Source organism: Salminus brasiliensis, chromosome 12, assembly GCF_030463535.1.
Source record: "Salminus brasiliensis chromosome 12, fSalBra1.hap2, whole genome shotgun sequence".
In the NCBI taxonomy this organism is placed as follows: Eukaryota; Metazoa; Chordata; class Actinopteri; order Characiformes; family Bryconidae; genus Salminus; species Salminus brasiliensis.
The window spans coordinates 5,419,528-5,433,064 of NC_132889.1; the positions used below are offsets into that span (position 1 = coordinate 5,419,528).

Consider the following 13,537-nt stretch of genomic DNA (forward strand, 5'->3'; position numbering starts at 1 on the left):
CAGGAGCCAGAGAGTGGTCCGGAAAGGGGGGAGAGAGAGAGAGAGAGAGAGAGAGTCTAGAATGGTGCACTGCCACTGAGGGAATACACACTTTCTCCCTCTCTCTCTGTCTCTCTCTAGTTCTCTCTACTTCTTTCCCACACACACACACACACACACACACATACTCCTGTGCTCTTTGATCAGATTCCATTTGCCGCTCTGGTCAGTGGCACGCTACCAGAAAGCGTGACAAATATTAATCTCCCATTCCAGTCAGACTCCTGCTCCCGTAGCACTGCTGAATAATTCAACAGAGCCGATACAATGATGGCAACAGAATCACGGGGCAGAAAAGGTTGCTCGTGGTGATAGCCTGGGGAGCGAAAGAAAGTGTATTTTCCTGCGCACGCACCCTGACTTTGCTGACAACATGCTCAGGGGGGGGTGGGAGGGCTTGGTTTTGGGGGGTGCGGGGTGCCTTGTGCCTTATCAGGGCCTCCAGTTCCAGCAACCAGCCAACATGAAGACCTTTACTACACCTCAGTGCTCTGTGGCCAGTTCTCCATATACACTCCCACTGCAATGTAATATGCAGTAATCTATGTGAGGGGCTCCAAGTGGTCCAGTGGACTGAGGCCCTGCGAGGCCCTGCAAGGATCACTGGCTTGCCATCAGCAGCCGCAGTCCAAGGGGAGCACAATTGGCATTGCTCCATTGCGGATGGCACTTTTAGTGATGTTGGTCAGCAAAGGTATCTGTTAGCTGTTGTACTGGAGTGGGGGACACTGCTAGTGATGGGGGAGTTCACATATATGGGGGTTGAGTAATTGGGGATCCTTTCAAAATGTAAAATGAGTCAATTTAGAAGTACATAAATCAAAACAAATAAATTAATAATTAAAAGGGGTGTCCAAATGTTTGTGGACTTGCAAACATTCTAATTTATGCATCCGCTACTTTAAGTTGCACCCATTGCTGACACAGATGTGCAAATGCATACAAACACAGCATGTCTAGTTCCGGTAGAAAAAGAAGTATTGCCAATAAAATAGGACTCCTTTGATGTCCGGCGTGGGCTAGTAGAGGGGTATAGAACTCCCCCAGCATTGAGCTGTGGAGCAGTGGAACTATTGAGGAGTTGGGAACTGTTGAGGGGATGAGGTGCGGTGGTGATCAATCAACATCCTGAGCACATGAATGTTCTCGTTGCTGAATGCAATCAAATCCTCACAGCAATGCACCTCCAAAATCTAGTAGAAAGCCTTCTTCCCTGGACAGTAGAGACAGTTACTCCAACAAAAGCAGGATAAACTCTTTTTTAAGCCCTTGATTTCAGAAGCAACAATACTTGAGCAGGTGTCCCAATACTTTTGTCCATGAAGTGTAGAGCAAAAATATTTCGTATATATTCGCTTATATATTATATATAAGTTAAATAAGTGGCAAAGTGCCATAATCCAGGTCATTCCAAAGGGGTTCCCTTACTTTTGCATCCTTTACTTCCTTTATCCTTTACTTTTTACATGCCCCTTGCCATAACACTGCCTTCACCATGTTTGACAGATGATTTGGCATGCAATGGATTCAGGTTTAAAAGAAAGAGGTCCCTCAGCCTCCTTCTAACCAGATTAGGGGTCCAGATTGCACTGCCCAGCCCGCAGAGCATGCATGCCATGCGAGAATCACCTTATCTGTGACCCAAGGCAGGTAAGGTTTAAGGTCAGAGGTCACCTATTGTCCTGCCAATGAGCCTGACCTAACCTGCACAGGCCTTCTTTAATTGCCCACTTTAGTGATTGGCTTGTTGGTGGTGGCGGTGAGGGGTGGAGGGGTGCTTAGATATGGCCAATTCAGCAGAGCATGCTTGACTTTCTCCTCCCAGCTGTCACTCCACTCCTCCGCTCCCAGATAACCCACCAATCTGTCATTGCTCATCCGCGGCTTCTCTCTGCGTGGCCTGAAGGGAAAAGCCACCATTTCACGGATTTATAAAGCTGACTGGAATTCATCAATGCAAAGTAGCTGCTCGGGCCTAGTCTGGAAGTGAAATACGCTCTTGTATGTTATTGATATTGACTCTGCAGATGCTGTTTATACAGTGTGAACATTTTAGGACTAAGAGGGATGGACCAAATTTAATCTTAATGATACTTTACGTTAAAATAAAGAAATTTCCATTTTCCGTTTTCCATTTTTCCAGTTTTTTTTTGGGTTTCATTGTAATTTTAGATTAGTTCATGACAGGAATTTTATAATGTAATATAGTTTTCAATATGTGACTCTTTTCAGACGTCTACATGTAGGCCTTGTCGTCTAGACTAGTCATGAAAACTGCACGACAACATCCTGGTCAGGAAACGTTTTCCGTGTTTTTTCCGTTTTCATTAAGTTTGTTGGCCAACATATATGTCTCAGACGCTCTTAGCAAACATCAGCTTTGATTATTCGTAAGCCTTTTCGGTTTCTTCAGATTAACGTGGATGTGAGGAGATATTGCCCTGGATAAGGCCCTGGATTTGACCCCTGAGATGCTTCTTATTTGTTTGATTTGGGAAATGAAGGCTAAGCCCAGTTCGAGTCCCTAACCAACCGGTTTGAGGATCGCTCCAGTCGAGTGCGGCGCACAGGAAATTGAGTGTTTATAGGCCGTGGGTTAGCACTGCAACAGCTGTGTTTGCTTCTCTGACATTAACTGATTGCAATGGGTGGGCGCCGCTTCAAACTCAGGGCTCTAATGTGTTTGATGTTTTACTGTGCCAGATATGGTTTCTCAATTAGAGCCTGATAGTGTTGAGTAATGCACTGGATCGTTACCAAAGTGGTCAATTTGGGGTCAAAGTTGTGTGCATTAGAACACAGTTATTTACTAGGCCATAGTGTATGGGGAATAGGAATAGGATAAAATGTATTTACATAGGTTTAGGAATTACAACCATTAAGAAATTACAGGAATCCATACATAGTTACTCCATTTTTACAGGCTTAAAAGTAATTAGACAATCTGACAGGTGATTGAAAAGCCAGAGAGGCCTGTCACCTCGAAATTTCAGGACAAATAAATGAGGTAACATGTCTAGTGTTGAAAGTAAAGGTAAAGAGGTACTATGTACAGTGAAAAATATGTCCTCTGCATTTTACCAATCTGTGGTAGTGAACTAGGGACACCCAGAGCGGTGGGCAGCCAACTCCAGCAAAGAGGGTGCTGAAAGACCCCACAGTGGCAGCTTACCAAGCCTGGGTATCAAACCCACAACCCTGTCATCAATAGCCCAGGGCCCTAACCACTGAGCCACCACTGACCCCTGAGCAATTCGGTTGATATTTGGTAGCTGTTCATGCTCCCAGGCAGTAGCTAGTCTGTTGCTTAGTGGTTGCTATGGTATTCCAGGAGTCTCTATGATGTTGCTGGCTGGTTGCTATGGTATTCTAAGTGGTTGCTATGGTACCCCTAAGTGGTTGCTATGGTACCACTAAGTGGTTGCTATGGTGATGCTAGGTGGTTGGTATGTTGTTGCTAAGTGGTTGACATGGCATCCCAGATGCTTGCTATGGCCGAAATGTGGGGTGCTCATCCAATAGGTATATCTAATAGACCTGTGTCCACAAAAATGTGGGATTTCAAAACCTTTGTCTTAAAGCTCCAGTGTCCAGTATGTTTGGCTAATAGAGCGGTGTCCACAAACATTTGGCACTTACTAACTCGCATAAGGCGGTTTGTCCAAAAGCTCCTTAATCATACACAGACATACTGATCTGTGTCAACAATGGGTGCCACTGGCAATAGGGGTGTCCACAAATATTTGGACACATAGTGTACTTTCAAAAGTGACACTCAGGTTTCTGGCAGAGCTTTAAGGGTTCCCAGTACGCAAGAGCCTCGTCTCTCGGCTCTCTGCTTGCCATTTCCAGTGACGAGACGTACTGGGATACTGATGTTGAAGGGCGGACCTGCAAAAAGATCCTGTAAGAGGCTTAAATCTCGAATCTCGACCCGTTTTCACCCGTCCTGGTTCCACAATCTCCATTTCATTGCCCCTCCGCTACTCAGACAAATTAGGCGGCATCCGCCATCGCTAACACGGCAAGCTCCCTCAAAACCACTCGAATCTAACCCCCTGCTTTCATTCCCATCCACTTCCCAGATAGGCCGAGCTGCACTTTTCAACTTCCACAAATTGCGGCTTGCCTGCCTGACGCCTGCGGAATTTGACGGATTGCTGTTTCCGCGGCCTGGACGAAGAACACTCTCTCCCCTCCAGCTTTGAGGAGCAGCTTGCGAAGCCTGCGCCCCTGTCTCCCCTGGGGATGAAAAGCCTGCGTGACACTAATCCCCACTAGAGCATGCTCATATGGCTAATGAGGGCCACTTAAGATCACGGCCGGGCGCTCGGCGTGAACAGCGGCGTGTATGGGAATTCAGTCACATGGTGGCCCTCTGTCTGCCATTATTTTTAATTGGTGTGGGCTTTTTTCGCTGCTTGACGGCGATAGATGTTTAGAAACACGCAGAAGCGACCGAGGGGGGGAGGGAGGGGAGGATGGGGAATGAAATGGGGATCAAAGGAGTGTGTTTTTTTTCTGTGTTCCTAGATGGCACTCATTTTGACAGTGGACTAACTTTGTTGGTTAAGATTAAGATCATTCTTTATAGTCATTCAAAGTCACTGCACAGCAGTAGTACAGAATTCAGCTTCTGTATTTAACCCTTCTGTGGCAGTCAACAAACACACACACACACACACTGCCCTCAATGCATGGGGAGCAGTTGGGGGTTAGGCCCTTGCTTAAGGGCGTCTCAGAAATGAATGTTGAGGGAGGACAAAGCACTGTTGCTTCACTTGCCCCACCCCTACTTCCTGCCGAAGCAGGGAATCGAACCAACAACCTTCAGATTCCAAGCTTGCTTCTCTTTGAAGCAAACCTTAGGCCACAGCTTCCCCCTTTTAAAAAATACACGCGCCCATAAAGCATCCTTCTGTACACCGCCACTATAATTCACACCAGGGCTGGTTCTAGGCTTTTAGAGGCCCCTAAGCAGAATTCCTGGGCCTATTCGTGTCATTGGAACAGGGGTGTCCAAATTTTTGCATAGTTATATATGCAATGAATCAGAATATCCTGATTTGGAATCAACTCGGACCATTACATCAGCTCCACTCCCCATATAGGGGCTCGCTGCGGCCCATCTGTTTTCCTGTATACTCTGTTAGCCTCCTTTCACCCTGTTCTTGGTTAATCAGGACCCCGCAGGACTGACCACCACAGAGCAGGTAGCATTTGGGTGGTGACACTGACATGGTGGTGGCGTCTCAGTTGCGTAACTTACAGTATTTCATACACTAGGCGGCTGCCATGGTATCCAATGTGGTTGCTATGGAGTTGCTATGGTATTCCAGGAGGTCGCTATGATGTTTGCGAAGTGATTGCTAGAAGGTGGCCATGGTTTCCATGTTGGTTGCTGTGGTGTTCCTAAGTGGTTACCATGGCATCCCAGATGCTTGCTGTGGTGTGGCTAAGTGGTTGCTAGGCAGTTGCTAGTACAGTATTCCATACACTTCAGTAACCTCAGCAGTGTTCAGATTACTGATGCCCTGTTCTAAACAAGACGTAGGATATGTTTGTTTTTTTTTACCACTGGTCAAAAAATTACCCAATCAAAATGCATTTCACTGGGTTGCATTCCATTGCTCGGCCAATCATTACAGCCTGTACAACTTCGAGTATTTCGGTAAGATCCAGTGAAACATGGAAAATACCTAAATGGTGTACAATGGTGTAAATGGAAACGGAGGAGCTAGTCATGTCTGTGACAATTCTCCAGAAAAATCCATCTATCCATCTATCCATTCATCCATCCAGTTATCCATCCATTCATCCATCCATCCATCCATCCATCCATCCAGTTATCATCCATCCATCCATCCATTCATCCATCCATCCATCCATCCATCCATCCATCCATCCATCCATTCATCCATCCATCCATCCATCCATCCATTCATGCATCCATCTATTCATCCATCCATTCATCCATCCATCCAGTTATCATCCATCCATCCATCCATTCATGCATCCATCCATTCATCCATTCATGCATCCATCCAGTTATCCATCCATCCAGTCATCTATCTATCTATCTATCTATCTATCTATCTATCTATCTATCCTTCCATCCAGCCATCCAGCCATCCAGCCAACCATTCATCCAGTCATCCAGCCAACCATTCATCCAGTCAGCCATCCACCCATTCATCCAGTCATCTATCCATCCATCCAGCCACCCAGTCATCTATCTATCTATCCATCCATCCAGTCATACATCTATCTATCCAACCAATCATCCATCCATTTATTCATGCATCCATTCAGTTATCCATCCAACCATTCATCCAGTCAGCCATCCACCCATCCATCCAGCCACCCAGTCATCTATCTATCTATCCATCCATCCAGTCATCCATCTATCTATCCAACCAATCATCCATCCATCCAGTCATCCATCTATCTATCCAACCAATCATCCATCCATTTATTCATGCATCCATTCAGTTATCCATCCAACCATTCATCCAGTCAGCCATCCACCCATCCATCCAGCCACCCAGTCATCTATCTATCTATCCATCCATCCAGTCATCCATCTATCTATCCAACCAATCATCCATCCATCCAGTCATCCATCTATCTATCCAACCAATCATCCATCCATCCAGTCATCCATCTATCTATCCAACCAATCATCCATCCATTTATTCATGCATCCATTCAGTTATCCATCCATACATCCATCCAGTTATTTCTCCAGCCATCCATCCAGTCATCCATCTATCTATCCATCCATACATCCATCCAGTTATTTCTCCAGCCAGCCATCAATCAATCTATCTATCTATCTATCTATCTATCTATCTATCTATCTATCTATCTATCTATCTATCTATCCAGCCATCCATCCAGTCATCCATCTATCTATCCATCCATACATCCATCCAGTTATTTCTCCAGCCAGCCATCCAGTCATCCATCTATCTATCCATCCATCCAGTCATCCATCTGTCTATCCAACCAATCATCCATCCATCCATGCATGCATCCATTCAGTTATCCATCCAGTCATCCATCTATCTATCTATCTATCTATCTATCTATCTATCTATACATCCATCCAGTTATTTCTCCAGCCATTCATCTGTCTATCCATCCATCCATCCATCCACCCACCCACTCATCCATCGGCTGCTCTAACCAGGTGTAGTTGGCTGGTCCACAATACGGGTGGTTTAAAAAAACAAAACAGGAAAGCAACTCTCCACCGCTTTTTCAAACAGGGGCGGGGCTATTCCGCTGGGCGGCACCGAGGGGGCGGGGCTTCGGCAGGCTCGAACTGAGTGCGGACTGTTAGAGAGGCACTCGAGTGAGAGGCAGAGACTGTAGAAACCCTACATTTCTTTCTTTTTTTGTCTGGTATCACAAGCAGAGATACACGTCTAGAAAAAAACCTACGCCTAAGGAGCCGAAGTTCAGTCTTCTCTCAGCTCTCTCAGCTCTCTCACTTCACTTCTTGTGAGCGCCACAGAAGCTGGAACTCTTTTTCTGTGGACACAAAGTCAGGATGTCAGATATTTCTGTGAATGACCACCTTGAGGGGATATTGTCTGATTTTGAGGGTGAGTGTGTGTGTGTGTGTGTTTCGTGTGTTTAAAAAAAGAAGAAAAACAGAAGCCAAGAGACTTGTGAGAAGGTTTTGAGAAGATGTTGGTGATGTTGAAGCTTAATTCGACCTACTTTCTGTGTTGTATGCCTCTTCTGAAGCTGTTTAAAGATCCAGTGAAGATGAACACCAGTTAATGCAGCCTGCTGCAGAAGTTCTGAGGTTGCAGTTGAGATGTATGGTAGGAGTGTACTGACTAGGACTCCAGGAAATACAGTAGTCTGACTGTAAATATACTCAAAACTATTCTTTTACCTGATTAAAGTATCAGTATTGAACCAGTACCAGTACTTTTCATCATGACATGGTTGTGTTGCAGCAGTAAGTTCTCAGAAGTGGCTTGTGACAACTTCCATTGACTTCCATTTGTACCTTTCTTAGTATTTCCAAGTCCTAAAACTTGAAAATGTCTCTATTTCATTCAGTTTTCTTTTTTTGGTGGTTCATTTTTTCATTTTATGAATTTTCTGGTCCTTAAACCTCTCATTTTGGATGTTCAGTCTTTTATTTTAGACCAGAATGAAAGGAAAAGCTCTAAGGAAGCTCAGGATGGATCATGAGAAGTTCCTCTGCAGTTCTATGGTACTTTGTAGGGGGCTTTTTTGGTTGCTTGCTTGGTTTTGGTGGGCTATTTTTTTTTTATTAAGGCTTTTTATTATCTACTTCACGATGGCTGTAGGCTAACCTACCCGCCTGGATGTTGACAGCAAGTGCTGCTTTGTGATGCAGTGTAATCACACCTAGATGATCTGCAGCTACCTTGAGTTCTTATTCCAGGGACTCGCTGGAGCATTCATGCCAGATTCCCATGAGGTATCAACTGATTGCTTAGTTCGGATCTACCTTCCAAGTGATCCAAGCTCATTGTGTTTTTGTTGCTCCACTAAGTGCATTTTCTGAAATGATTGAGCTCCCCGGGCTTCCTGACTCCAAGCCGCTATACATTCCACTGGTGTGGGACTGTAATTAGCTCCCCGAGCTCATAAAGTAGTCCTCCTCTTTACATCGCCCGCCGAGGCGCGCCTCTGCATTTAGAAATGCGGCCTTCTTCCTGGCCTTGGCCACAATTGCGTCCTCTGTTGGATTTGACACACATTTCTGTGGAAGAGAGAAGCCTTCCCGGGTAGATTCGTCATGGGCCGGCACACAGCGGGGTCCGCAGAACAATGTCCTCGCTCTCTCTCAACGCCTGAGTGTTTAGACAGGTGCTGATCTGAGGAGGAAAACAAATTAGTTTAAGCCTGTAGCATGAAAGGCCGACTATTATTATATTTGAGCGCCTGTTGTGACTCTTGTTGGCTAAATGGTGTCGCAGTGCATCGGACACTCACCCCCCAGCCCCTCCACCTCCACCTCAACCCCTCCGCCCGGGGAAGTCCAAGGGCCGGCACTGGTGCTCATTTGGTGCTACTATGTGACTATGATGCTCTAGCTGGGACTTCCAACTTACTCCGGCACTCTCCATTATTTATCCCGATAGGCATCAATCAGCCTAGCAGTTCAGTATGGCCTAGCTTATTTACTTCTACATACATTGCATACAAATGGGAACTTCTCAGCCAGAGCCATTAAAGCAGCTGCCTTCTGCATTGCAAACAAACAAATCAGACAAGCTCTCATACCCCCCAGAGTTGTAATAACATTAAGGAATGCCTCTGTGGCTGCTGGAGACATGGAGTCTGTGATGCTAGGGGCTGATAGTCACAATCCCCATTAATCCCTGCTTCTCAGCCGAGCAGATGTGTTTACCGACCAGATACTTTGCATGCAAGCAATTAAAAAAAAAAATGCCTTGGAATTTGCTCGGACTCTCCGATCGCGGGTCTTGCCGCTGATTCCGAGAAGGCGGTATGAGCTGTGGCAGCAGTATATTAGATTTCGTCAAAGGACGTACTGTAGCGGACGTCGTTTATGGTCCTGGGCGAGCGCACGCCTGTGTTGAAAGACGCAGTGTTTTGCCACAAAGGCTTCAGTTAGCCTTCTTTTTCAATCAGAGCCGTACTGGAGCCATGTGATTCCTGGTAGAAGATGCCACAAGAGAGGCGTTTGCACTCTTTCAGCTTCACCTCCAACTGGGCCAATTGGGGTCACTTCCGAACAAGGGGCCAGTGTGCCGGCTGGTGCTTCAGCAAGCAAGATATACAGTGCTTTCGTTCACTCTCGATAGACCGCCTGCCTCTTGTATGCTTGACTTGAGTGGCTTGACTGGGTTGTGTGACGAGCTGTGTAGTCCTTGTATGTGGGCGTTTGTGGTTTACATGCCTTTAAAGTGCGGCCGTGCGCATGAAATGAGGGTAGTGAAGGTCCTGGGGTAGCTTTAAGCTGTTGACAATGATGACTGTGTAGACGGCGCATGTGGAAATGTGTTGAAAAGAAGGAAACTAGAGCTTACACCTCAACCCCCAACCCCCCACCCCCCTCCACCACTCCTGCTGAGTCACGTAATCTAAGAAGACCACTGGGTCCAAGTAGGATAGGCCACGTTTTCTGTGGCTGCACTCCCGGCCTGCGTACCCTAAGAAGTTCAGAGATCATATGCACGTCGTTAGTCATACTAACTCAACAGTCTGAAAACATGAAAACAAAGAGTTTCTGTTGACCATGTCTGTTTCTCTCCTTTCTAAAGATACCCATACATTCCTTACAGCATTAAAGCACTGGTGCAGGGCGAAGGATCTGGTAGACATAGGGGCCCCAGTGGAGCTGGGCTGGATGGGGTTGTGGGGGTGGGGATGAAGTTGGAATGAAGGTGTGTTTGTGCTTGTGTGTGTGTGAAAGTGCATGTTGTCTGTTTATGTCTGGTTTATGGCTGGGCTATTGCAGAGGTAATTACAGTAACTCTGCCTCTCTTCACCACCTTTGACTAGACAAGCTGCCTGCCTGCCAGTCTCTTCTTCCAAACGCTCAGCAGTCTGGCCTGGGGTCTCCATGAAAAAAAGACTCATTGAGGGACAGGAAAAGACCGGATGCAGACTTTTGGAAGGCCTTCGTTGGTTATCTTAGCCTGGATAAACTGCATATCTACTGGAGGACTCCTTCAGATCATTATGCAAGATCAATACCAACCCTCTGAACTTTTGTACTCGTCCGATCCAGCGTTTAGATGAGTTATGGCGCATGTTACAAGAGAGCTGTCAGGTTGTAAATGGATCTGCCATGTTACCCCATCAAAGTTCCCAAGAATTTGGCAGCAAATTTCAGCCTATGGCTCAGGCATGTTACTCCTCAACTGCCTGACACTTCATCCCGCAAAAGGAAGCATGCACGTGAACTGACACCTGTTGAATGCACCTTCTTGTTCTTGGCATTTTCAGACTGCGTGCAAGTCCTTTTTACAAACGTCAGAAGTATGTATATGCAGGAAATGCATTCTGAATTTTGCAATAGAGCAAAGCAAAAAAAAGAGGCAGTACTGTCGAGGATCTGAATCAGATCAGATTCAGAGCGAGAGAAAGTTCCTAACGGTGTGAAAGTTTTTGTCGTAGCCCCAGGGACGCAAAACACAGGGCCGTTTTGTAAAGCAGCAGAGCTGCAAATAGCGGCTCGGAATTCGGCTTCCAGATGTGCCAGAGCAGAGGTGGTCTCCTGAGGTGGAGGGCTCAGCCGTGTGCCGAAGGGTCATCAGAGAATACCTGTGTGGAATGCAGGGGGGTGGGGGTGGGTTGAGAGGGGTGAAAGCCTTCATGGCAGGCCCAGGCTTGCCCCTCCATGCCTGGCCAGGTCTGTGCTCTCCCTGTAGAGCACTGGTTCCCAACACTGGTGCTGGAGTGCATCTCTCAGATTTACATTGATTCGTTTAGCAGATGCTTTTATCCCTGAGTGGCTTACGGAAAAATATGGGGACTGTGAGAGCCAAATTGATACTAGCACACCCAGTGGACCCAGTGCAACGAAAGATTCAGGAGGCAGAAGACTAGAGGTCCATTATGGCTTGTGTAGTTAAACAAATACAAATGTGGAATTTATTAGTATGCCTAGTGCAGGGCAGGGCAGGGCAGGGCGGGGAGCTACACTGTACCTAAACTCTGGCTAGATAATTAGCTGGGAATCACCCAGATTACCCGAAATAGGAAGCACCCAGATCTTGGTGCAACTTGGAGAAATGGTCAGGGATGCTGTTGATCGTGAATGCTACCAGCCCTTGGAGCGGCGCTCTTGGGGATTGTAGAAGTTTACAGCCAGATGGCTTCACGTTTCACTCCTGATTGGTTCCCTCCAGGGAACCTCTCTTTCCCTGCTTGCCCCGAGGCCATCGTTAGCCATGCACAGGACCCTTCCCTGTAAACCCTTCACCACCTCAAGCCAAAGCAAAGACTTGAAACAGCATGCGTCCTAATGTAATACCTGTGTGATCCCCCAGCCATGTGAACGCATGACGAATGTGGGGGTCTCTCTTTGATTCCTCCCTTGTGCCGCCTCTCGTAAAAAGCTGATGCTGCATGACCGGCAGAATTCACCACGGGCTGCGCTTTTGTTGGGTCGCTCTGCCAACATTTAACAGCCTTTGCTGCAGAGCCTCACTTGTCAGAAATGACTACGGTGATCGGATCCGTCCGCCTGCCAACCGACTGCAAAGCTGCAGGAGTCTGCTTTTGGTCACGTAACGCTGAACACTCTGCACCCGCTGCACCTCTGGGGTCAGGCAGGCTCCACTGGCATGGGGTGACTCTTCAGCATCTTACTCCCAATTTACTGGGAATTGACAAGGACGTGCGATGCCTTTAATGAGCGGCGGCATGCCGACGGATTTGGGATCCAGGAAGCCTGCCATCAACGCCCGTTTCCCCACAGCAGTGCCACAGCAGTTAGCAGCCTCAGTTAGGCAGAGCAGACATGCCAGGGAGCAGAAGGGGACTAGGGACCGTCTAGGTCCCCCTCTTCTTATCAGATCAGCGAGCATTGTGCCGCTCCTTGTGCAAGCAGAGAGGATTACACCCGTGCAAAGTTGTGAGGAAAGTGTTTGGTGCAGAGCAGAGATGGGGCGCTTGGCTGCCAGCGTAATTATTTCCTGAGTGTTTGACAGGGTGCCAGTAATTACCTGATACCAGCCCCTCTTTATCTCAGTCAAAGGGGAGTGCAAGTTTACACTTGCATGTGCTGCTCTGCGAAGAGAGCTGTTAGGCTGTGTGCCACTCAGATTCCACCTCCCCCTTCTTTCTCGCTCTCTTCCTGAAACGGCAGTTAGCCAAAGTAGCATGCGCTCCTCCATCACTTTGAGTGCCACTGTACGATCACCTACCGTGCCTTCGCCGGCTCCGGTATTGAATCAAAAGGCCCCCTAATGGTGCCCTTCTCATGACAGATCCCCTTCCACAGCCCTGAAGGGAATAACAGCATGTGTAGCTATCGTGCACAGACAGACGTGTGTCTACCACACAAAAGCTTCCCCGCTGCTGGAATCTGATTAGCGCTTAAACTCTCGCAGCTGTGGGGCTTGCGATGGGCGAGCTGAAACAAAGGGACTGTGGTCAACCCACTGTACAAGGCCAGGCTGTGAAATGTGATTTGATTTAGTCCTCGTAGGCTTGGTCGCTCTAATTGGCGGCACATCCTACAGCTCCAGCTCCGGCTGAAGCTCCAGCTCCAGCAAGCAGCGATAAAAATCAGTGCTGCTTCCCGAGATGGCATGATAGGTGCTCCCTGATAGCAGCACATTTACACAGTGCAGGACAAATGCACCCGAAAGGCCGGAAAATGATCCAACTGCAGCTTCTCTTCGCCAGCTCTATCATGGCCATGTGGCCGTGGCAAGTTCCTTAAGGCGTCAGCTGTCGTAGGGCATTGCACTGAAGCCTGTATTCTCACTTCTGCTTGCATCCTCCTGCAGAGTTCTCAGGACACTCT

General features: G+C 47.3%; 1 protein-coding gene across 1 annotated transcript in view; it reads left to right on the forward strand.

Moving 5' to 3' along the window:
• Positions 1–7,401: 7,401 nt before the first annotated feature.
• The window catches only part of septin12 (septin 12), a 113,364-nt gene continuing 107,228 nt past the window's right edge, over positions 7,402–13,537 (forward strand). The window contains exon 1 of the mRNA XM_072693314.1: positions 7,402–7,649. Coding sequence (XP_072549415.1) covers positions 7,595–7,649 — 55 coding nt within the window. The 5' untranslated portion in view covers positions 7,402–7,594. The remainder of the gene's footprint in view (positions 7,650–13,537) is intronic.